Source organism: Populus nigra, chromosome 9 (assembly GCF_951802175.1).
Source record: "Populus nigra chromosome 9, ddPopNigr1.1, whole genome shotgun sequence".
NCBI lineage: Eukaryota > Viridiplantae > Streptophyta > Magnoliopsida > Malpighiales > Salicaceae > Populus > Populus nigra.
The window spans coordinates 10091287-10116634 of record NC_084860.1 but is presented as its reverse complement, the minus strand read 5'-3'; the positions used below and the strand labels follow the sequence as shown (position 1 = coordinate 10116634).

Here is a 25348-nt window from a genome sequence, read left to right as displayed (position 1 = left end):
AACTCATGAATAGGATAGGTATACCCTGACTCATACATGCAAATGAGAGCTGTAATTTCAAATAGACCCTAGGCAGAACCTACGGTATGTGGCTAATGCGCTCAACCCTAGCAAGTAAATAAGTTATATACTCTCCTAGTTATTGACTATTAATAAATGTCGTCTTATATGTACACTCAAGGTGTTAGGGGCATCGTTCGTAGGGGCTTGAGGTAGCCCCTCCTCCCGAGGTTTCCTAGCAATGATAGAGGAAGAACTTCTCTAACAAGGATGGATGCTAGTGCTCTATCATTTCTAGTTTTGGGGCTTAGTTTGATAGACTTTGTCCCCTGCTACTTCCTTCAGTTTCAGGTTGGAACCTAAACTCCTCATCGAAGGTAGCAATATCATTGTTTCTAGGGTCAGATCTAACTCCTTTTGGTTTATTTTTCTATTAAAAAAAGAGAAATAAATTTTTGGTGGGAGATATCTAAGATGATGGTTTCTTTTCAAAATAGAGTGAAACTGGCTCAAAGAGTCTTTAACAAAACTGCTTTTTTTTTTTTATAGAGATTAAAAATAGTGAAAGAAAAAAGAAAAAATGAAAGTAAGAACGACTAAGGTTATAAAGGAAACAACTTTTCACCTTCATCATTGGATAAATGACCTTTTATATCATCTCAAGTCTTCAGAAATCTACTCAATTACTACATTGAATGCACCCCACCATTTTATTCCCCAAATAACATCTCTTTTCATGAAAGTAGGCCACTTGGCCATGAAGAATCCCATCAGTTCTGCGTGGGACAAACAAATCTCATAAGGAAGGTAAAATGTCTTTCATTAATCAATAAGGACTAGCCACATAGCTATGAAAAATCCTAATAGTTCTATAGAAGACAAATAAATCTCACAAGGAAGGTGAAAAATATTTCTTTAAAGCTAATAACCTTTCAAAATCTTTGTGTAATTAATACATAAAGACTTGGGGATACTGATGAGTCAATGTATTTTTTATATGTTTTCTTAAAAGCCTATGATTAAAAAGGCCAAAGGCATGATACTATCTCAATGTATCTATGCTTAGTAGAAACATCAAACCTATATTACATAGGCTTGACTTACTTTCAGGTCCAACATCCTTAGGTTTAACTACACACTAAGCTCAAATACAAGTGAGACTGACGAGATGCTAAACCCAACCTTTTTGAGTTCAATTACACGTTGAGGTCATATGTATATAGATATGGGAAGTTTTCAGGCCCAACTACCTTGGGTTTAGCTACGCATAGAGCCTATGTGCATATATGTCTGACAAGGTTTTAGACCTATCACCATTGGGTTTGGAATCATTCCAAACCAAATACATATAAGTTGATAATCTTTTTAGGCTCTATGTGAGTTATGAGGATTTGTTTGTTTATTCTTATATCTTTTTACATTAAATATTAAAAGTCAATAATCATCTCTCTATATCTATAAGTGCATAAATAGTCTTCTAAGGTTCTACCATTTTTCTATCAATATTAATATTATGTAAGAGATATTTATCTCTTATTAATACTACTATGAGGAGAAGTTATTTCAACCATTCAAGCAATATGACAAAGTTTAGATATTGTATATACCATTTGAACTGTCCAGGTAAATAGTTCACATTTTTTCTATTCTCTAAGTATTCATACTTTTATTTTAGAGCATTTATCGTACACAACTAAGAACAACCACTTTTGTTCTTAGAATTTAAAGCTTATTCTCTTATTTGTTGCAATCTCTTATTAAAAGTTACTAACTCTATCATTGAAGGGTCTTTAAATTCCATTAAAATGGATTGTTTTGCAGTGTCAGGTTTTCTATCACTAACCATCAACTTCATGAACTCTAGAGAAGGGAAAATTGAAGTGAATATGTGATTACCCACTATCCAAACACTAAAAAAACATTATTTCTAAGTATATTGGAGTTTTAGAACATCATCAATATTGATTTGTTTTAAATGAAGTGTTATACATGTACTATTTATATGTTAATTGTGTTTGGATTTTAAATTTGATAAATTTCAATAAGATTGACGATGATTGTGATGATAAAGCTACAAAGAAGCATGATAATATTTTGATAGACGTTGATGAGTTTGGCTTAGTGTCATCGATAATTTTTTCAAATTCTACTCATTTAGACAAATAAGAAATCAATATGTTCATTGTACTATAGTGAAGGTGTTAACAATGATGTATTTATATGTGTTGCATTGGTTTTCTAGGTGCTTTTGAATCAAACTTGAACTAAAATGTTGTGGGATCTTGAACTTTTCTGAACTTGGTTATAAGGATGTTGTTTGTGCTAGAGTACTTGTCAAAAATGACATTGGTAATTAATTACTTTACTCTTTACACTTGTAGCTTGCTTGATTGCTTTTTGTAAGTAAACTAGGATGTTGTTTTTTTTTGTAAACCTTTTAGCAAGGTGAATTAATGGAAGGGGGTCTTTTAAACTTAGATGGGATCCTAGAGTGATAAATCCCATTTCAGGGATGATTTGTAGTTAAATGTCTTTTTTCTATTCTTTTGGGTTGACCGAGGACCTAACCACATATCGAGTCAACTTTCGAGTGGAGTTTAATAACCATGCATCAAATCCTTAAACTTGATCTTAACTCAACCCTAGGAACACTTCAAACTTGTTCTTGACCCCCGGGGCACTCGAACCTAACCCTTACTCTACCCTAAGGTGTATTGAACCCAATCCCAAACCAATCCTTATACTTTGAACTTCATCTCTGTACCCTGAACTCAATCCTAATTTGATTATTACTAAAGTCTTAAATTATAAATTACTGGTGTAAAAAAAACTTTTGAAAACTTTTGAAACCCATTTTTTGTTTTCATTTTTTTAAAAATTTATTATTAGTTATAAAAAACAAAAATATTAAAAACAAACAAGTTTTCATATCTTGATTTATTTTTTTGAAAAAAAATGAAAAAACAACAAAATTATAAGAAAAGCTAAATGAAGGGGGAAAGCACTATACCTTTCTTCACAAAACATTATGGATTGCTATAGTGTTTCTTCATATTGTGACACATGGTGTTTTTTGTAATGATTTTTTAAAATTATTTTTGTCAATTTTATTTTTAATATTGAGATGGTTGAGAATTTAGTTTTGTAATTTTTTTCCTTTTATTTTGTCTTTCTATAAGGTTAATGTGGTTTGTTAAGATAACCCAAGTTGCTCCAATTTATGTATGTGGTGTTTTTTTTTAATGGTGTGGAGAAAATACTGTAATTTTCGTCACAAAACATTGTAGATTGCTATAGTGTTTCTGTATATTTTTTTTTGTTATTTTTTTTTATTTTTTTAATATTGAGATGGTTGTGAATTTAGATTTATAATTTTTATTTTTGTTTTGTCTTTCTATGAGGTTAGCGTGATTTCTGGGTTTGTGGAGGTAACTTAGATTGTCCTAATTTATAGATGTGGTTTTTTTTTTAATTGAATTTGACTTTTTTATAATATATTTTTTTCTCATATTGTTAAAAAAATAGTTTTTAAAAAAATCATATTATTAAACTTTATGAAGTAACAAAAATTAAAGTATGTGGGGGAAACCATTGTTCACCTAACACCATTGCACTGTGAATTATAATAGTAATGCACAGTATTTTGCTTTATTTTTATTTTTATTTTTTTTCTTTTTGAATTTTTATTATGATTTTTTTTTCAAATCTATTTTTATTATTTTATCTTTTAAAATTAAAATTATTGAGAATTTAACTTTATAATTTACTTCATTTTATTTTGCCTTTATATGAGGTTAGCATGGTTTACGAGTTTGACAAGGTAACTTAGGTTGCCCCGATTTACGAGTATGTAGGTTGTTTTTTTTTTAATTGAACTTGACTTTTTTTTATAGTCTATTTTTTTTGTTATATAGTTAAAAAAAATAGTTTTAGAGAAAAGTCATGTTATTAAACTTTATAAAGTACCAAAAATTAAAGGGTGTGAGGAAATTATTGTTCACTCACACATATTGCACGGTGAATGACAATACTATCCACATTGTTTTTTTTTTCTTTATGGTTTTTAATTTTTGTTATGATATTTTTTTCAAATTTGCTTCTATTGATTTTATCTTTTAATATTAAGATAGTTGAGAATCTGACTACATAATTTTTTTTGTTTTATTTTATCTTTCTGTAAGGTTAGCATGGTTTGCGAGTTTGCTAGAGTAACTGAGGTTGCCATGATTTACAAGTTTGGTGAATGTTTTTTTAATTGAAGTTGATTTTTTTATTGTCTATTGTTTTCTCATATAGTTAAAAAAATAGTTTTAGAAAAAAAAATATGTTATTAAACTTTATAAAGTCCATAGAGCTATTCACATGTTTGATTGGTTAACTTGGTTTGCGGGTCTGACAAGTTTAATTTTTTTATATATTTTATTCATCCTTAGATATTAGGTTAATTAGAAATTCAGTTTCATAATTAGTTTCGTTTTGCCTTTTATAAGATTATCGTGATCTATAAAAACATCTCGATATTGAGTTGATGTTTGATTTTACAATCATCTATTTTTGTTATCATATAGTTAAATAAAAAATAGATTTGAAAAAAAATTATAATCCTAGTAAAATCCATAACTCAGTTCAAATGTTTGGCGTACTAATGGCTTACTCAATTCACAGGTTTGACGAATTTACCCACAATATGATATGCTTTTTCTATTTTTGGTTTTTTAATTATTTTTAATTTATTTATTTTTTATTTCATCATTTAATATTGAACTGGTTGAAAAATTAATTGCATTATTGATTTTTGTTTACTTTCTAGGGATAATTGTCTCAAATAAATGTCTATTTTTAGGGCGGTGCTTAATTTCATGAGCCTTGATTTTTATCATATAATTAAATAAAAAATATTTATAAAAAAAATATTAAATCCAATAGAGTCCATGACTCGGATTGTAGGAGGTGAAATCGATCATTTTCTCAATATGCTTTTTTTACAATTATTATTTTAAAAATTTTTAAAAACTAAATCATGTTTTTATCGATAATTAATATTACATTTGAACTAATAAAATTAATTAATTTAAATCAAACTATTTTTCATCCAATTTAATTAAAAACCTGAATTAAATAAAAAACTTCTCGTATTTTTTATATATTTTTATATTATTTTAAAATATTAATCCAACCCGCACTAGAGAACTGTTATTTTAAAAGGCGAATACTAAACATGAATTTAGATTATTGGAGGGTTGCGTTAACCATTCTAAAATATTACTTCATCTGCAATAAAATTTTCAGAATTGAACTTGTTGATTCAAAAAGTATGATTGGATTTATTAACGTTTTTCTTTTAAAATCAATTTACATGTAGTTTTCCGAAGTTCTTTCTGCCCCAGAAAATTCACTGCAGACTGACTGGTTATCTGCAAAAAAAGAAAAAAAAACCGGCTTCCAATTTCAGTTTCTGCTCAACAACCGTGTAGATGGCTTTGAAATAAAAAGCCCTAATTACATCCCAGCTGCGGCGGCGGCGGCATACCATGGAGGACCCAGAGGGGGTTTTAAGCTTCGACTTCGAGGGCGGCCTCGACTCGGGGCCCACGAACCCTAGCGCCTCCATGGCAGCGATCCCATCTGACAATCAGGGATCCGCAATGGCAGCTGCGCCCAACACCGCAACCACCGGCGCCAGCACCAGTAACACCACCACCAACAACAGCAGCGACTCTGGTGCGGCGGACATGCAGGCGGGGCGACGGAGCTTCCGGCAGACTGTATGTCGGCACTGGCTTCGAAGCCTTTGTATGAAAGGCGACGCCTGCGGATTTCTTCACCAATACGACAAGTCTAGAATGCCTGTATGTCGGTTTTTTAGACTTTATGGAGAGTGCAGGGAGCAGGATTGCGTTTACAAGCACACCAATGAAGATATCAAGGAGTGCAATATGTGAGTAAGCCTCCTTCTGATTCAATTCTACTAAATAGACAAATAAATAACAACGTCCTTTGAACCAGTAAATAAGTTTTTTCTATGTTTTTGCAGGTACAAGCTGGGGTTTTGTCCCAATGGTCCAGACTGCAGGTATAGGCATGCAAAGTTGCCTGGACCTCCACCTCCGGTTGTAGAAGCTGTTCAAAAGACTCAGCAATTGAATTCTTACAATTATGGAAACTCTAACAAATTTTTTCAACAACGGACTGCTGGTGTTCCCCAACAGATAGAAAAGTCTCCCATTACCATCATAAAACCTTCAGGAACGGAATCTGCTAATTTGCAGCAGCAGCAGCAGCAGCAGCAGCCACAGACACAGACACAGGCACAGGCACCAAATCTTCCAAATGGCCAGCAACAGCCTAGTCCATTGAACAGAATTGCAACGACTTTACCTCAAGGAATATCTAGGTGTGTTCAGAGTTCTGAGGTCTTTTATCGAGTTATATGTAAATCAATTATTGTATATTCTTTCTCTTGGATATTCTGATTATTGTTATTAAAACTATACATATAGATGGGCATTGTTCTTGGAAGACTTTCTGTACCAAAAGTCTGTGATCATCTAATACAGCCCAATGTTACTTCAAATGTGAGAGGCAATGGACCTTTTCTTTCCTTTTTTTTTTTGAATTTTTTCCTAGCTGTTTGCGTGTATATGTTGGTCTAGACGTCCCCAAACCCATAATTGACAAACATTATTACTGTGCATTGAATCTTACTAATGCTAAATTGAAATGTCTCTTGGTGTGCCTTTGGCATGAAGCCATCCATCCTCTCTTTATGTTCTAAAGAGGGTGGCACAAATGTGATTGTTTCATCATTGCTTGAAGAGCATGAAGCAGCTGTAACTATTCTTACTACTGAATTTACTCCTGTTTTTCTAAGAACTTCTCTCGTAGTCAAGGCTCTTGAAACTGTTTCAAAAGATCAACTACCCTTCTCTTTCTTTCAAAAAAAAAAAAAATCCTTCTTGTGAAGTGGATGTCTGAAAAATGTTGCTGTTATGTTTGTGTGAAACGTTGTAGATATTTTTTGTTGGTATATGCTGTTTTAGTCTTTTTCTGTGCTTTTACTTATGAATTGCTTACTTCTTAGTTAAATGATGTTTTGCAACCTTCTTGCTTTATTAATTTTTCCCTTAAACTTGATGACGAGTCATTAGTTAATGCTTCACATACGGGAACAGTTCCTTTTCATGTCTTGATGCCTTGGGGCATGGCTGTTTGCTTTCAGATAATGTAGTCTAGTTTGATGATTTTTTAGGCTGTCGTTGCAAAATGATTGACGCCCACCACTATGTGTGAAGTAACAAAGAACTAATGCAGGATGTCTTTGAAGTATCTGTTCTATTAGGGTTTTGAAGGATTAGGGTGTGGAAATTGGGCATTTAAGGGTTTAGAGTATAAGAAAAGGGGAATTCAGGATTGTAATTTCAATTAGAACAAAAGCAAAAGGGCCACTGGCTTTCACATTACTAGGTTTCTGGGAATCACACCTAGAAGATAGAAAAACTAAGCAAGCTTCACACCTAGGCTTCTCAGGATTTACACCTAAGATTGGTTACATGACTCTATATTAAATCGTAATATTGCTGGAAATGCTTAGACTCCACATAAATCTGATACCTTAACAAAGCTTTACAAACATAGTTATTCTTAGACTCCACATACACCTAAAACATTACGCTGTTAAATTCTAAGACTTAGATCTTAAATAAGAGTATACTACTATCCCATTTTAATCTACTTGACAAATAATAGATAACTTTCAGCAGATCTGGAAATTACAGAAACTTCTTTACGTTCAATAATTTCAGAAAAAAAAGACTAATCCTGCTTGTTTTGTTGTCCGCATCATATGTGATTCTCAAGCTTTCTGTCTTCTAGGTGTGGTTTAAAAGAAAACCTACTAGTGTGAAGCTGGTAGCCCTTCTAGTAGCATCTTAATTTACCTTGGACTCTTAAATAAGAAAATACTGCTATCCCTATTCAAACCTAATTAATTAAGGAGTTCTTTTATACTAAGGACTAATCAGACAACTAAAACATAAAATAGAAACCTGGACCTGGATAATTTCCAGCAAATCTGGAAATTACAGAAATATCCTTGTGTTTGATAATTACACAATAATATAATAATCCTGCTTATTTTGCTGTCTGCTTTATGAACTTAAGCCAAATGCATGACTTTTCTTATTGAATCACCCCTTTGTTCCTTTTGCTCGTTTGATCAACTGACCTCAAAACTTCCTACTTCTTCTCATACGTGTCTTCTAGTCTAATTTCCACAAGGTGATAAGTAAATTTGCAAGTACATGCTGAACTTGTTCAGTTGATGCATTTTGTATCAATGGCTGATAACTGGTTAGTTGTGTTTCTCTTTTGAAAGTTGGCTGCTTCTGTAGTAACGGTGTATTGGTAGCATGTGCTTTAGTATCTTTTTTTATTCAGACAGCTAACAGAAGAAGAAGCTACAAGTGACTGTTCTTCCTTTGCATCAAAAAACATAGAAAAGGTTCATTAGAGAATTAGATGAATGCATGGAAGTAACTGATGATTATGGCTGTAATAAGTGCTTGCCTGAACAACCCAAAGAGAATGCTAGTTTGTTTTTCATGCTCTTTATTCTTATTGCTTTATGCTTAAGTATTCATTCACTCACCTATCTATGTACAAATTGTTTTATTAATATGTATGTCTGTGAAAGTTCTCATGTGTCCACGTGAGCGTGTACATGTATATGTGTTACAGTCTGTTTTGGGTTAGGAGGTGGGGAATAGTCAGTAAGCTTTCGCTCATGTTTCAAATTTTGTGAATGGATTAACTCCCTTTGTGAGTCAGCTAAGAGTGATCAATGCTCAGTTCGGATTGCGTCCTCAAGACAGTAGTCCTATTTTTCAATTTGTTTGATGAAATTGGGTCCTGCAATGCTGTTTAGACCTCAGAAAACAGAATCTGGATGTGATCTTAAACAATCTCTTAAACATGAACACAAAATTCAAGCGGTATATCAGTATGCAATGCTGTGTTATTACAAGTTTGAAAGATGCTAGGATGACCACACTGATTGTGTGACTTGTAATGAGTTGTGATGGGAGAAAATGTCACTTGGAGTTGTGTTGAGATATGAATGATGCAAGAAAGATAAGAAGCAACAAGTAACGGCAAAAGAGTGCTAAAATCAAGAATGAAATTGATACAAGTGAACATAGATTTTAGTGATGGAAAAAATTATGATTTCGGTAAGAAAGCATAACTGAAATCCTAATGGTTGAGAATAATTTGGGATGACATGATAACTAGGAAGAAGAGTAAGAAACCTTCAATATTAACAACACTCAAATTAATACCTCAATACCCTGATATTATAACACAGCTTGGAACAATATCAAAACTACGAAATCAACAAAATTAATGATTAATTGGCTATAGCTCTTGTATTATGTTCCCAGGTTAAAGCAACTTGTCACTGTATTGGTACATCAAGACTACAAGAGTCTAAGATATTAGCCTCATTTATGATTGTAATTGTTGAAAAATTAACACGTACTTGTTATTTGTCGCTACTTTTGATTCCTTGGCCAATATATTGTAAGTAAAGTCCCAATTTGCATCATCAACATTTGTTGCCACCATATAACTTTCTGGATTCCTTCTTTAAGCCTGCATTATACATTTAGGCAGAGGATCATTATAGTGTGGTAATTTAATAATATTTCTTAAGCTGCTCCATGCTCTCCATGTGTTCTACTTGATTTCAGCAACATCATAAAAAGGGGGATAGACATCATAGATCAGTGGAGAATCCCAATTTTCACTTGTCAATAAGTTGTAGACATCATAGTTTGGTGGAGAATCCAAACTTTCTTCAACGAGGTTTCATTTTCAAAATAAGGACACAGGAAATCAACATTATGATGCAGCATAGGGAACCAAGTCTGACTTTCACTGTACATGCGAACAAGGTCAAAACCATAATTTCAGTGATTTTCAGGTTGGAACTTGAAACAAGAGAATAAAGTAATAGTGTAGAACATACTGTTTTGCTAATAAACTAGCATTTCTAAAACATAGAGGAGGTGCCTCTTTTACATTTAAAAAGTCTAATTGCTCTTAACTAAGGTAGATACAGCTTTCTGAATAGGAACAAGACACCTTGAGTTAGAACAACTCCTAGCTTATGTCCTCATAACCCTTGGGTGATAACGAAATGATTTTAAAACTGCTAAATTAATAAAAGGAAGGATTAATTAATAATACCTCCTCTAATTAGATAATAGCAGGAGTATGTACTTGTCTTTTATTATACTGGTTCCTAAGAAAAACCAATCAACCAGAGTGAGGAATTATATCCCCATTGATGCTGTCAAAGCTTCATACATGATTTTGTTAATGGTGTTATGAAGTAGGCTTTTTTTGTGGTGTTGGTGTATAGTGGATACAATTTTTGCTCCTTGAGTTAGAACAACTCCTAGCTAATGTCCTCATAACCAAGGATGATAACAAAATGATATTAAAATTGCTAAATTAATAAAGGGAAGGATTAATTAATAATAGCTCCTCTAATTAGATAATAGCAGGAGTATGTACTCAACTTTTATTATACTGGTTCCTAAGAAAAACCAATCAACCAGAGTGAGGAATTATATCCCTATTAATGTTGTCAAAGCTTCATATGTGATTTTGTTAATGGTGTTATGAAATAGGCTTTTTTGTGGTGTTGGTGGATAGTGGATACAATTTTTGATCCTAGTATGCATGTTCCATTCGATTATAGATGCTGCTTTAGTGGCTAATTAGGTACTGGAGGATGCCATGGCTAATTAGGTACTGGAGGATGCCAACTAGGAGGGGAGTTTGAGAAGGTGCATGCTGTAATTTAGAATTTTCATGGAGGAAGGTGCCAAGTTGAGTTGAGAAATAGTTTTTTTATTTTATTCAAGAGGTCTTCAGAAAGGTTATCCCCTGTATAATATTTTGGTTTCTGTGATAATGGATGTTCTGAGAAGATTGATTTATATAGGGGTTTCTAGTTGGTTGTGAGGATATTTTCAGTCACATTTGCAATTCATTGATGATAACATTTTCTTTCTATCAAATGATAGCCAGGGGCTTGGCAATGTGTTCTCCATGTTGATTTTTGAGAAGCTAGGCTTGAGAATTAATGCGAAAAAGAGTATTATGTGGCTATTCCCATGTCAAAGTCTATTAGTAATGTGCTTGAAGGCTATGCCTCACTCACTGGGTTGGTTACTCGAGATTGGCATTTGACATGCTTAGGTTTCTTTCAGAGGTGATCTACCCTTGCCAGCCTTTTGGGAAGCTTTGGTTGAGCAGGTATCAAAAGGATTTGGATTGGTGGGAAGGCGTATTTATTTATTTAATGTTGTGGGTAGGATCGCTCGTTTCAAGCATCTTTGTAGCATCCCTTGATAATTGTTCTTTTAGGATTCCAATTTTTTTGCAATGGGGATTTCTTATGATCCGTCAAAAGGTCAGTTATAGAGACCATGTGGTCTGCTGGGAGGTGTTGCTGCTGTACTATTAAAGGGGCTTTTAGTGCAGGTCAGTTTAAGTGAGAATATTTTCTTTATGGGAAAATGGCTATGGATCTTTCCTTCTGAAGTTCGTTTCCTATGGCAAAGAGGCATTGACAGCAAATGTTTTCTTCAAAGAAATGGTTGTTATTCCCACAGCAGGATGGCTAATCATGCATGTGAGTCCTTGGAAGTTCATAGCACAGTTTTCTCCTTGTTTCTGCTCTAAGATATAAAGTTGGTAATGGTTTGTGTATTCATACTGGGGGTGAGTCTATTGGTTGGGATCTTTAGAAATACCAATGGATAGAAAACAGTGGACTTCCTCTTGTTGTTACCTGTTTTACATCCTACATCCTTATTGGACACTAGATAGTTCTAGCAAGTTTTCTTGAAAACTTTTGTTACACCTCAGACTCTTTGTGCTTTCCTGTGGTCAATCATATATGGAAAGGCAGAGAAGTCTCTGATGTTAAAACATTTGTTTTTATTTGGTACTCGATATGATTAAGTCTAGATGATTAAGTCTAGTGACTCGTTGCAGGTTTCATGAGTTGCTTTTTCCTGACACTTTTGCTGTGTCATGATGGGAGTCACCTGTTACTGTGCAACTGACAGCATATGGTATGTGGTTCAGTCTGTTTTTATGTTTTAGTAAGAGCACGGGTTGCAAGCTTTTACAGACAAGTGCTATGCTAGCAGTTATATGGACTCTTTGGATGTGAAGGAACTTCAGAACTTTCAGGACTTTTCTAATTTAAGATTGCTTTTGTGGGCTAGGATAGTTCTTTTCCCATCGCTATGGATCTTAACTCCAGAGTCCTTTAGAGGAATCTCTTTAGCTGACACACAGTGGAACTGGAATGCTCCCTTGTCTTTGGTTTTACCTTTCAAGGAGTGTATCTTATCTTCCTAGTCTCCTTTGAAAGTATGCTCTTTCCTTCCAGTAAATTCTCATATACATAATAAAAGCCCTTACATTATTTGGTGAGTAAGTGGAATGTATGGCATTGATTGTCTAAGTTAGTAGAGAGCCTTGGTTATTCCAAGTGGTTGCATGGTTATTGTCAATTTCCTATGGGGTTTTGGGAGAAGGAAGGACCATAATATTTTATGGTGTTCTGCAGCCTGTGGGGTCCATTTGTTGTGTTTGATTCGAGAGGAATTTTAGAGCTTTTAAGCCCATTTTACATAAACACAATCGATTTTAGGTAGAGTAGTGTCTCTTGCTTCATTATGGTATCGTGCTTCAGGTGCTTTTTCGGGGATTTTTTTAGCTGACTGAAGTGAAATTGGAATGCGTTATTATCATAGTTTTGCTTTGCTTTGTTTCTTAGTTTGGAGGATGGCCTATTCTCCTAACTCTCTCTGTATAATTTCTTCCTTTCATTAATGATATCTTTCATTATCTTAAAAAAGATGCCTTCATCAATGTAATCAGGGCCTAGGCTCAAGCTTAGAAATAATAATTAAATTAAATATCATAAAGATAAATACAAGATAGAGGATTTTACTCTTTTTAAGGTTTGGTAAGTTGCAGATCTAATCAGTTGGTTGTTTTAGTCTTCATATGGTTACAGTGAGGTTATTTTGATTAATTTTATTGAAATCTCTCAAACAGGAATAATCCTCTCAAAGTATAGAAGGAGCCAAGCATCTGACACAATTGAAAGGGCAGGGATGGCTAAGCTATAGGATTATCCAATTAATTAGATCATCTAGTTGAACCAACCTTCAGTTGATGGTTGTACTTCATAGTTTTTAAATACTAGAATCAAATATCACTTGTCTTTCCTTTGCTACGCTAGAATCTACCTGGAAAGATAGGAAAGGAATAGTAGAGGAAATGGAGCATGAAATCATGATGGGAGTGGCATCAACGAACTGTGATTCTCTTACTTGTTTGACTTTGTTGAGTATGAAGTCTTGATGGGAGTTGCATCAATTGGTGGTTTTTAAGGTGCTATGGTTTGAGATTTTTATTTGCTATTTATTGAAATGCTCATAAAACTAGGCCTTGTTCTCCCCATTCTGCTTGCATACAATACTATTGTTAGAACCTATTGAGCATGAGTGGGAACAAACTTGGTCCTGACTTGCCACATTACTGGTTTGTTGTTAGCTAGGTTTGAGGTGTATGAACTTTCCCACAACTTGTTACTAAATTTAAGATACAGTTGTTAATGATAGTATCAAGCCTTTCAAATACCTTTCCTTTTGAACATCATTAATTGCTATCTGTAATGCGACATGTCATTCAGCGAATAAGTTGGGTCTGGAAGAGTTGAAAGTGATTTAATTGAACCCAGTTTTGTCTTTTCCATAATTGAATGCACTTAACTTATTTCTTTGACTCGGGCTTTAGGTACTTCATTGTTAAGAGCTGCAACCTCGAAAATTTGGAGTTATCTGTGCAGCAAGGAGTATGGGCAACACAAAGGAGCAATGAACCTAAACTGAATGAAGCTTTTGACTCTGCTGAAAATGTAATCTTGATTTTCTCAGTAAACCGGACTCGGCATTTTCAGGTATGTTTGGAATTTATTGCTCAGTTAGTTGCTTAATTTGGTAGAGTGGATTCCTGATTTTCCAAAAAATATATATATTTTTTGGATTTGTCTTGATTAAGGCTGCTACATGGCTTACTTGGTTTCTAGTTGCATGAAATTGCTCTTGTTTGCTCTGTCTGAGATGCTAAGTGTTAAATCATATATGGTTGATAGGGTTGTGCAAAGATGACATCCAAAATTGGTGCTTCTGTTGGTGGAGGGAATTGGAAATATGCACACGGAACTGCACATTATGGGAGGAATTTCTCAGTCAAATGGTTGAAGGTATTTTTTCCTTCTATGTTTGTTTATGATTTGAATGGCAAGATGTGATACTTTCATTATAAAATGATTATCTGTTTCTTGATCCGAAGTAAAAATGATAGATAAATCCATAGAAGGTTGTTTTAATTTTAATTGTGGAGTTTAAAATTTGATGGATGTGAAAGTTTTGTATTTTATGTCTTTCATAACATCATCTTGGAACACATTAAAGAAGATTTATGTAAAACCTCAGGCTGCAACTAAGAAGGTTTAGTGTATGATGTGGTACAGATTTGACTTTCTATCACAAATGCTTTCTGGGTGGATTTGGTCTGGAAAATTGGGGATTTAAGGGTTTAGATTAAAGAAAAGTGATATAGGGTTTATAAAATTGCAGATGAGCTATTAGACTTTTAGCATTACATTATAATAGTTGTAGATAGAGGATAGTGAGCCTCCAATTTTATCTCCATTTTTCTTCTTTATTCTATACTCATTTCTCCACAAAATCGAGTTTACTGACTGTATTTTTATAAAATAGAAAACAAGGCCTTCTTTTGGGTTTTTTAAAATATTGAATGACTAAAAGATTAAATAAGAGATGAACCAAAGAGGGCCCTTGTTTATTAAAGAGGAGAATTTGGAAAACAACTTTTAGTAGTTCTCTTATTTTCTAGAGAACTGGTAGAATAGAAAACATATGTTCAAGTAAATACTAGTTTCTAAACACGTTTCTTATAGTTTCGTGTTTTCTAGACAACTAGAAACAAGCAAGCACAACTTAAAGCATCAAACTAAGTGTTCTCAACTCTCACGTGTCAGCTTAATGCACCACATGATCATAAGGAACAAATTGCTGGATTTTTTTTAAAAGGATTGTGTTCTCCATTAAATTAGATGATTACATTAGCATATGTATATAGGACTGAAAATTCATAATGCTAAGTAGACCTGGACTAAATAAAGAAACACTAGTATTCTTATATTGAATAAGAAATAGAATGAGGAGCTCAAATTTTCTTCATGAGAAAGATAATATCTTCAAAAGTTTATTCAGTTGCTCTGGTAACACTAACTACTTTTAGACTGGTTCTTTGATGACAATCAGACTATATACATCTCAAAATGCATGCAGTTGTGTTTGTTTTTGGGCATTAATCATGCAACATAAACGTATTGTATTTTTAACTTGACTTGGAGGCTACTTCAGTTACAGAAGTAACAATGGGTAATAAGAAACAATACAGGCTCCTGAATGTCATGATGCATTAATTACTTGTCTTTCAGAGTCCTGAGTGGCCTTGCTCAAGATTTTGGCTCCATATCATATGGGGTATTTTTGTTTTGAGTTCACGGCTATCCTTCAAATGTTTTGCGTGGCTAACAGAAACAGACTGCAGCTGCTTTTCAAAGTCATATTTATCACAACAGATATGTGCATTGGACATTTATTAATGAATGGGGGCATATTAAAAAAAAAAAGTGTACCATTTAAATTTTAGTAATGTATGATGTAGCTAATTGCAATTTCCCACTTGCAGTTGTGTGAACTGTCCTTCCACAAAACTCGTCACTTGAGAAACCCGTTCAATGAGAACTTACCAGTGAAGGTAGTACCTTTGGTCTTTGTCTAGTTTATTCTTTTGTTCATCTTCTATTTCATTGCATGAAAAGATATACTGTTTGTACTGTGTGTGAGGACTTACAGTTATCTGCTCGTAAGGAATGAGTTTTTTTTTTTTTAAATATTAGTATTAGTTTATATGAAATTGTATTCTAATAAATCTGCCTTACCAACTAAATTCAAGTTCCCAACTATGGGAATTAATATTTGATTGTTCAGGAATTTTAATGCTGTATGACTTCTATTAGTATTCATTAATAGTTAAAGTAGGAATTTAGATCAGAATAAAATTAACCTTTTCTCCCGTTGAATATTAATAAACAACCCAACCTTGGTTGCCTTTCATAAACATACTGTATTTGGGTGTTGCTTACAGCCACCTCATTTGGTAAATAAAGGACATAAAGCATTAGCACTATCCTTTTTGAGAATCATACAAGGAACTTCGCTCTTATCAATGCCCGTAGGATACTTTCAGGTCTGATGAATATTTGATGATACCCAATGCCCGCTCTTCAAATCTATATTTGAAAAGATTGTATAATTCTTTAGTATTAGTATTAGTTTATATGAAATTGTATTCTAATAAATCTGCCTTACCAACTAAATTCAAGTTCCCAACTATGGGAATTAATATTTGATTGTTCAGGAATTTTAATGCTGTATGACTTCTATTAGTATTCATTAATAGTTAAAGTAGGAATGTAGATTATTTTAGTTTCTTACTGAATTAGGACTACTTAAAAAGGTTTTCTTATTTATATGGTTTGGTTCATGTAAAAGTAAAACGATAAATAAGCACCCTACCTATGCATTTGGATAACATTGAATATTAATTATCAGAATAAAATTAACCTTTTCTCCCGTTGAATATTAATAAACAACCCAACCTTGGTTGCCTTTCATAAACATACTGTATTTGGGTGTTGCTTACAGCCACCTCATTTGGTAAATAAAGGACATAAAGCATTAGCACTATCCTTTTTGAGAATCATACAAGGAACTTCGCTCTTATCAATGCCCGTAGGATACTTTCAGGTCTGATGAATATTTGATGATACCCAATGCCCGCTCTTCAAATCTATATTTGAAAAGATTGTATAATTCTTGTGTCAAGCTTAGGGTTAAAGTAAATAGAAATCATAAATCACAGTTCTCCAAATTTTCAATTGTAAATGTAATGTTTTGAGGAAATGATAAATTATTAGTTAGTTCTTATATTTCCAATGTAGTTATAACTTAATTATTTTTATTTAAAATTTCCATATCAACCCCGCTGCTTTTTCATAATCCAATCAAATTACAATTTGTGCATGCTGTTTTCAATTTAAGCAATAACTTTCATTTATTTTTTATTATTAACTATCGGTATCCAGCAAAACAGACAACTTCTATGATTAATAAAATGCAATTGTTTCCTCGGTTGCATTTCATCTACTGAAATTATCAAGTAATAATTTATCATGCCAGTAATTTTTTTTTATTTTCAATAATTGAAAGATAATATAGTTGAATTTAATTAATCTGTTTTGGGATTTTGTATTCTTATTGTTGATTCAAGTAGATAATATGCATTGATGCTTTATCTAAGTTAAATAAATAAATAATTCATTAAATAAAATTTGGAGATAAGGCATTAGTAAAAAAAAGAAAAAAGAAAATCGAAGTGATAAAGGATCTGAAATATATCTTTATTTAAGAAAATTTTCTTTGATTTATGTGAATTATTGGATAATGTTATACATAAAACAAAAAAACTGCATAACAATTGAAACAAAATTGTAATCATCCAAAGAATCACTAGTGTCTGTAGCTAGTAATTAATTATTATTGTTACCACTGTTAGCTTTGTATTAGTGCAATCATCTAGAAATTTAAGTAGCTCTTTCATAAAATATTAATAACTGAACTCCACATTTCAAAATCATTTATATCAATATGGTTTTACCACACTTCTTTTGTTATGATAGTTTTCTTGGTAATATAAATTGCTTATTTGAGCTGTGTGTTGTAGTGAAATCCTAATATTAGTCCAGCTAGCCATTTCTAGTCTTCTCTAATGCTATATTGTGTGTATTTACTTATTTCTAGTTATGTTTGTACTTTTCATGAATGCAGATTAGTAGAGATTGTCAGGAGCTAGAACCCTCTATTGGTGAGCAATTGGCGTCCTTGCTTTACCTGGAGCCAGATAGCGACCTCATGGTATGCCTGTTCCATGATTTTTTTTTTTTAATTTAAAAACATGGTGAGGTAGATAAAGAAGCACTTTAACTAATTATAGAATGAAGAAAGAGATGGAAAGAAAGAAGGATGTGATGTGTCATTGTCCTTTCCTCATTTGGCAATTAATGCAATTATGCACTTCGAAAATTTTGCTGTTGAGAATCTTAAAATAATGAGTTTATTGCCCATTTCCCCTGCGTTTAGAATGTGCTAACCTTCTTATGGTCATGTAGTAATTATGGAGAGGAATGGTAAATATGTATATTGGGTTGTAGCACAATTGGTAAGGGATCATGTAAAAGACAAGATAAATAAGAAAGCTTACCAACCAAAGTAGTTCTTAACATGGGATGGAGGATGTTGCTTTCTTGATTGATTGAGATGACTGTCAATTTGACTGAATGATCTCCCTTCATGAGAGTCTCTTTCATTAAATAGGAAGAATTCTGATTTATATTCCATAAAATCTGCTACTATTAACTATAATCTCGGCCTAATTATAGAAAGCTAAATACCCTATGATTACACAAATATTTACAGCTGTTTTCTTGACATAAATGACAAATATGTATATGGAAACTAATGATTCTACTGAAAAGGACCATGCTAACAATGACCACCATATAGTATTTGCACTTTAACAACATTTCTAGTATAGTTTTCTTAAATATTTTTTACTTGAGTCCTTGTAGATTTTAAAAGACGATCAATCAATCGTGTTATTCTATAAATGCCCTTTTCAAGGGTTTTATAAACTTTTTCCTCATTAGTGATCAAAAGGGTATTTCTGGTATAGATGTACGTGATTGATTTTTTATTTTTTTTTATCTACAAGGTATGGTTATTTCTTAAAGGAATGTGATGCTCTATAGGTTATTATAATTTTTATAATTATTTTATAACATACATACCTATTCCACCTAGTTCACAATTATCACAAATAGTTACCAGATAGATCAACTATATTTTAGTCCTTGCTAATTTAATGACATTTCACTTTGGCATTTATAATTTTAAATTTTTAATTATCTCCCATTTAGTTTCCATAAGATTTTAGCGAGAATCCCTAATGTTAAATAACTACTAAAAGCAAACAAAAGTTTCATTTTTCCAGTTTTTTCTCACTTTTTCCTACCCTTTCTCTCTGGTTTATTTTCCAGAATTCCATATAGTTAATAATATCTCATAAAAATTATATATCCATTAAGGCTTGGTATTCATGCCAACTTAGTGCTTGCTGGGTGATGATAAGTTTTTGGGATGCTAGTAAAGGAGTCCTCCATCCAGAAGAAATGTTCAATTAAATTTCCAAAGCTAAACATTAAGGAATATCTTCCAACAACTAACAAAGTTTAAGCAATTTGTGCCCTGCCAGAAGCAATTATCAAATTTTATTTGTAACATGCTTTCTTTTCGTGTGCCATTATTAGCACTTATATCAACAAAACCTAATCCTAGCTGCAAGTGGCCACGGATCAATCCTATATATTCAATGACTAGTGTCACGTTTTCCAACAAGGAAGTCTTATAAAATTACTTGAATATACTTGATTTAATTCGTTTCCACCTCAGTTTGTATTTGATTTAACAGCATAGTAGAATTTATAGTAGCTTGAATATTAAATGATTTTATTTGCTTCTACCTGCAGTTTGTGTTTGACTTAACAGCATAGAAGAATTAACATTAGCTTGTACAAAAAATACAGAATTCATGCATGTTGTCAATTTCTTTTAGATGATAATGTCCTTGCTTGTTAAAGTAGTTTATTTTAATTTCTGTCATTCACTTGCAAGAGCTGGTTTCTTCATATTTCAGTCACGTGTGTGGCTAATAACAGGGGTTCTTATTTATGCTTCTCACTATATATTTTGTAACTAAATTACATTAAAGGCATGAATCGAAAATGAAAGAAAATATTTATCTTCCTCTCTGTCTTTATTTTTTTCTTCTCCCTCAATGAATTCTTTCTTTTCATCTACTAAACTTATTCGACAGGTTCAATTACTTTTCATGATACCAATTGTCATGGTTCAAAAGTGATTGAATTGGTTAGTAGAAGAGAAGGAAGAGTTCATTGAAGGACAAGAAGAAAATAGAGGCTGATATTCTTTCTTTTTCTGTTCATTCCTTCACTGTAATTATAGTAAGAAGCATAAAGGATCGAATTAATGTCAGTTTTATTTTTTCTTATTTATGTTCTAAGGAATGAATTAACTTCAGTTTTCTTATTTCTTGTTTATGTGCCAAGTTATCTCCATCGTGGAAAACACCTCCTTCCATCTCTTTGTTGTCTTTGATTCTGTACACTTAACCACACTGATTTTGTAATCTTTGAATCATGATATGAAACGAGTCATCAATAAATGTAGCATAAATTGAATTTTTAGAACTAGAAACAAATACAAAACTAGAATTCTGTGGTTGTAGGTAAGGTTTTAGGGAGGTGGGGGTTATGTTCAGAATCATAAACATTTCTATTTTTGAACTGTTCTTTATATTGACAAAACCGATATGCTTAATGGGTGGCTGTGCTACACTCGCTATTATTTGATTCTAAGGTGCAGCTCTCCAAATTATGGAATACAATGAACCAAATGTATTTAAATAATATTCCTTTCTGGGATGCAGGCAATCTCAGTTGCAGCTGAAGCAAAACGAGAAGAGGAAAAAGAAAAAGGAGTCAATCCTGACAGTGGTGGTGAAAACCCTGACATTGTCCCATTTGAGGACAATGAAGAAGAGGAGGAGGAAGAAAGTGAAGAGGAGGTGGAAGCCTTCGGGCATCCTCTTGGAGCAGCAGCTCAAGGCAGAGGGAGAGGTAGAGGAATCATGTGGCCTCCTCACATTCCAATTGCCCGTGGGGCAAGACCCATCCCCGGCATGAGAGCTTTTCCCCCCATGATGATGGGTGCTGATGGTTTTTCATATGGAGCTGTTACACCTGATAGCTTCGGAATGCCAGATCTCTTTGGTGTGGCTCCCCGTGGATTCGCCCCATATGGTCCAAGGTTTTCTGGTGATTTTACTGGTGCTACATCTGGCATGATGTTTCCTGGGCGGCCTTCCCAGCCAGGAGCTATGTTTCCAGCTGGTGGATTTGGGATGATGATGGGTTCAGGACGTGCTCCTTTTATGGGGGGAATGGGTCCCACTGCATCAAATCCTCTTCGAGGCCCTCGGCCAGGTGGCATGTTTGCACCCCTTCTCGCATCATCCTCCCAGAACAATAACAGGTCTTTTAAGAGAGATCAGAGAGCAGCACCTAGTGATCGAATTGACAGACATGGTATAGAATCAGATCTGGTTAGGGGTGCAGCTGGGGAATCAAATGATGAGACAAGATACCCGCAGGAAACATACAAGGCTTCCCATGAAGATCAATTTGGTGCTGTAAATAGCAATAGAAACGATGAGAGTGAAAGTGAGGATGAGGCACCTAGACGGTCAAGGCACGGGGAGGGGAAGAAGAAGCGGCGAGGATCAGAAGGAGATGCTAATCCTGGCTCGGATCACAAACAGTAAGATGCACCTCCTAGATTCCCCGTAGCACATGCTTTTCTCCCTCTCTTATCAGCTCCCTTTGAATGTGATATAACTGTGGACTTATTGTTTTTGAACACTTTTTTTGGGGCAGAAAAATGTACGCCCCCCAAAATTTCTAGGTTAACATGTAAAATATATAGTAGTGTACCAAATGAATGGGTATATAATGAGATTAATGGAATGCTGATCTGATATATAGCAATGTATCTGGAGGTTAAACATTATACATGGACGTAACCATTTACGCCGGGTGGGGATAAAAGCAGAGGGAGGAAACAAATGTTAGGCACTCAGGCCGCAGTTGAGACATTGCTGGCCAATTCTCCGCAGAATGGATGGCTGACCGGTGATTACTAGCGATTCTGGCTTCATGCAGGGGAGTTGCAGCCTGCGTTTGCTTGTTTGGAAAAAAGGGTTCCCGTAAATTAATATTCCTGTGACGATATTCTTTCTTTCTATAATTTTCAAGTTGCTATAATCCTTTAGTTTTTCTGATTTATTTATTTATTTATTTTTTGTTTTGCAAAATATCGTTGAAAATAAAAATCAACCAAGAGTGAGGAATAGCCTTACGTACAAAAAAGTGTTATATTATCTCCTTCGACTGCAATTTTGTTATGAGAAAATCAAATGATTTAACACAATAAAAATAAGTCCTAATAAACGACTTAGACGGGATAGAAAGGTGTTCGGTATGATAAATTATCATAAAAGGTGAGGATATCTATTTTAGTTTAAATTATTTATATTTATTATATAATATATTTTAGCGGGTACTGGCTTTATATATATATATATATATATATATATATATATATATATATATATTGAAAAATAAAAATAAAATTGATTGAAGTACTTAATTGACATAATAAAAAATGTTAGTGTATCAATACAAAAAAGTGTTTATACTAAAAATAATTTATCTTATATGACAGGAGAGAATATTTTAAAAACAATTGTTCACTTTGCTTTTTTAGTAAGACAATAAAGGAAGCTGAAATCTACTATCGATTAAGGGATTAGGATTCACAATAACAATCAACAATCAACAATCAAGTTTTATGTAGAACAAGAGTCTTTAACAGCTAAATTAATGGATGTTGCAGTGTAATGAGAACACATGTAATTTCCTAAAGAATATAAACAAATAAAAGAATACAAATTGTGCTAAGATTGAGATTGTAATGTCCTTATCTGCCATAAATATTTTATATTATACTAGGATAGGATTTTAAGTTTATGTGCAATTCAATCTTTGTTATATTATAAATAAGTCATCTAGTAGGTGAAAACAATGATTAGCCTTCCATATATAATTTTTTTTACAACTTTCTACTATTTGTAACATTTTTTATTTACAGGTTTCTATACCTTTATTTACTTGCTTTGTTTTGGTTTATTTTCTTACATTAACTTTTTATTTTAACTTGTTAAAATCAAGTTAAGAAATTCACATTCTTTTCAGTTTATGAGGCTGTTACTTATCTTTGATCATGATTAGGTTATTAATTTTAGTTTCTCCATGTTGGACGGAAGAAATGAAGAACATGTAACATATTGTTCAAAGAATTAACTATCAATCATAAGGTTAACAATAATTGATCATAATATTTGCATTCAACAATTCAAGAAATTAACGTGTCTAGTAGGACTAATTTGTTAAAATAATAACATGTTAGTAATCATGCTAAAAATCAAACTAGAAATTTTTTTTTTATAATGATCAATGACTAGTTAATCTACTCAACTAATAAAGGTTATTCTTTTGGTCATGAAGAGTTCGACAACCACTTACAAAAAAAAATGCCAATGAAACAACTTGTATTAGGCATGCCACATGTTAACTCTTCATCGTTTAATTCCCCACATCATTAATGAATTGTATTAGAATAGAGTGATGGTACCCCCCATGCAATCCATAATTCTTGCACCCTTTTCAATGTATTTCCCTCTGAATAACCTATTGGTTGTCTTTTCTAGAGGTCTGATAGCATGATCAGATGGTTACAATTAGTTTGGCTAAACCCTAATTAGCTAATAATTGTTCCTTCTAAAGGTGTGTCTTTATTATCATAACTTAATCCTATATAACACTAACTTAAAGGCTTAGGTGGAGTTGATCATACACTTATTTTATCCAGACACTTGAGGGGCATGCTCATGGATATTTTGAAAACAAAAACACTCTAATAAAAATGTTTGCAAGTTCTCAAGTTCATCATAGATATCATATGCCACACACTAGATACCATAACAAGCTTAACCTGACTTGAACATGATTGCTCATAAGGTACCACCTATCCTACAAGTGTAAAGACAAACTTGGATCAATTATATGGCTCAACGAAAGGCTATATACAGTGATGCATCAAGAAAAGGGCTTGGTTGTATGTTAATGCAGCATGTAAAAGTTATAGCGTATGCATCTCGACAATTAAAGCTACAAGAAGTTAACTACCCAATTCACGATCTTGAACTTACGACTATTGTGTTTGCATTGAGGGTGTGTAGACACTACTTGTATGGCTCTTGAGTCCAAACATTTATAGATCATAAGAGCTTAAAGTATCTCATGTCACATAAAAAATCGAACATGAGACAAAGGAGATGGGTAGAGCTAATTAAATACTATGATTGCATAATAGACTACCACCATGTGAAGGCAAATGTGGCGATAGATGTATTAAGTAGACAAAATTGGATTAAAAAAAAGGACTTCAATAATGGAGATAAAAGGGAGATGACAAAAATTAGGAGAATAAATGCTTAGTTAAGCCTGGGACCTAAAAGGTCATTAGTAGCACAATTAAGGGTATGATCTACCTTTCAAGATGGAATACATGAAGCTCAATTGAGGGATGCAAAGACTGAAAAAGTGAGAAGAAAGTTGGACATGGGGGTTGAGACACTTTACAAGATTTCAAATGATGGTGTAGTAATGAGGGATAAATGAATGTACGTTCCATGAGATATGATTATTAAGAATGAGGTGCTAAAAAAGGCTCATTAGTCAAAATTTATAGTTTATCCTAGAAGTACTAAGATGTATAAAGATTTAAAAGAGTATTATTAGTGGAAAAAAAATAAAGAGGGATATAGCTGAATATATAGCCAAGTGTGGAATATATCAGCAAGAAAAGGTAGAACACCAAAAATCTACAGGACCCTTACAACCCTTTTTAATTTTTGAATGGAAATGAGATAACATAACTATGGATTTTATAACAAGTCTGTCTAAAAGAAAGAAGGGTAATAATGTAAAATGGGTTGTTGTAGACCAGTTAACTAAGTCTGCTTTATTCCTACCCATGAAAATGATAAACTCGATGGATAGATTGGCTCAGTTGTATTTGAGAGAAGTGATAAGACTGTATGGAATTCTAGTGTCCACTATTTCATATCGGGATCCCAGGTTTACTTCTTGATTATGGTCGAGTATTCAACATGTGTTAGGAACACGATTGGATTTAAGTACAACTTTTCATTTACAGGTCGATGAATAATATGAGAGAACCATTCAGATTTTGGAGGATTTATTAAGGGTATGCATTTTGGAGTTTGGAGGAAAGTGAAAGGATCAATTATCGTTTGTAGAATTCATATACAACAACAGCTA

General features: G+C 33.1%; 1 protein-coding gene across 2 annotated transcripts; it reads left to right on the top strand.

Annotated features, from left to right (window-relative positions):
• Window positions 1–5222: 5222 nt before the first annotated feature.
• Window positions 5223–22207, top strand: LOC133703734 (30-kDa cleavage and polyadenylation specificity factor 30-like). Of its 2 annotated transcripts, none has more exons than XM_062128362.1 (7): window positions 5223–5938; window positions 6035–6394; window positions 13888–14050; window positions 14246–14356; window positions 15877–15945; window positions 18078–18164; window positions 20815–22207. In XM_062128362.1, exons 1-7 carry the CDS (start codon window positions 5532–5534, stop codon window positions 21706–21708), a joined length of 2091 nt encoding a protein of 696 aa, XP_061984346.1. In that variant the 5' UTR covers window positions 5223–5531; the 3' UTR covers window positions 21709–22207. The 2 variants fall into 2 exon arrangements, with proteins under 2 accessions (XP_061984346.1, XP_061984347.1); XM_062128363.1 differs by having other exon boundaries at window positions 5223–5942.
• Window positions 22208–25348: the final 3141 nt, after the last annotated feature.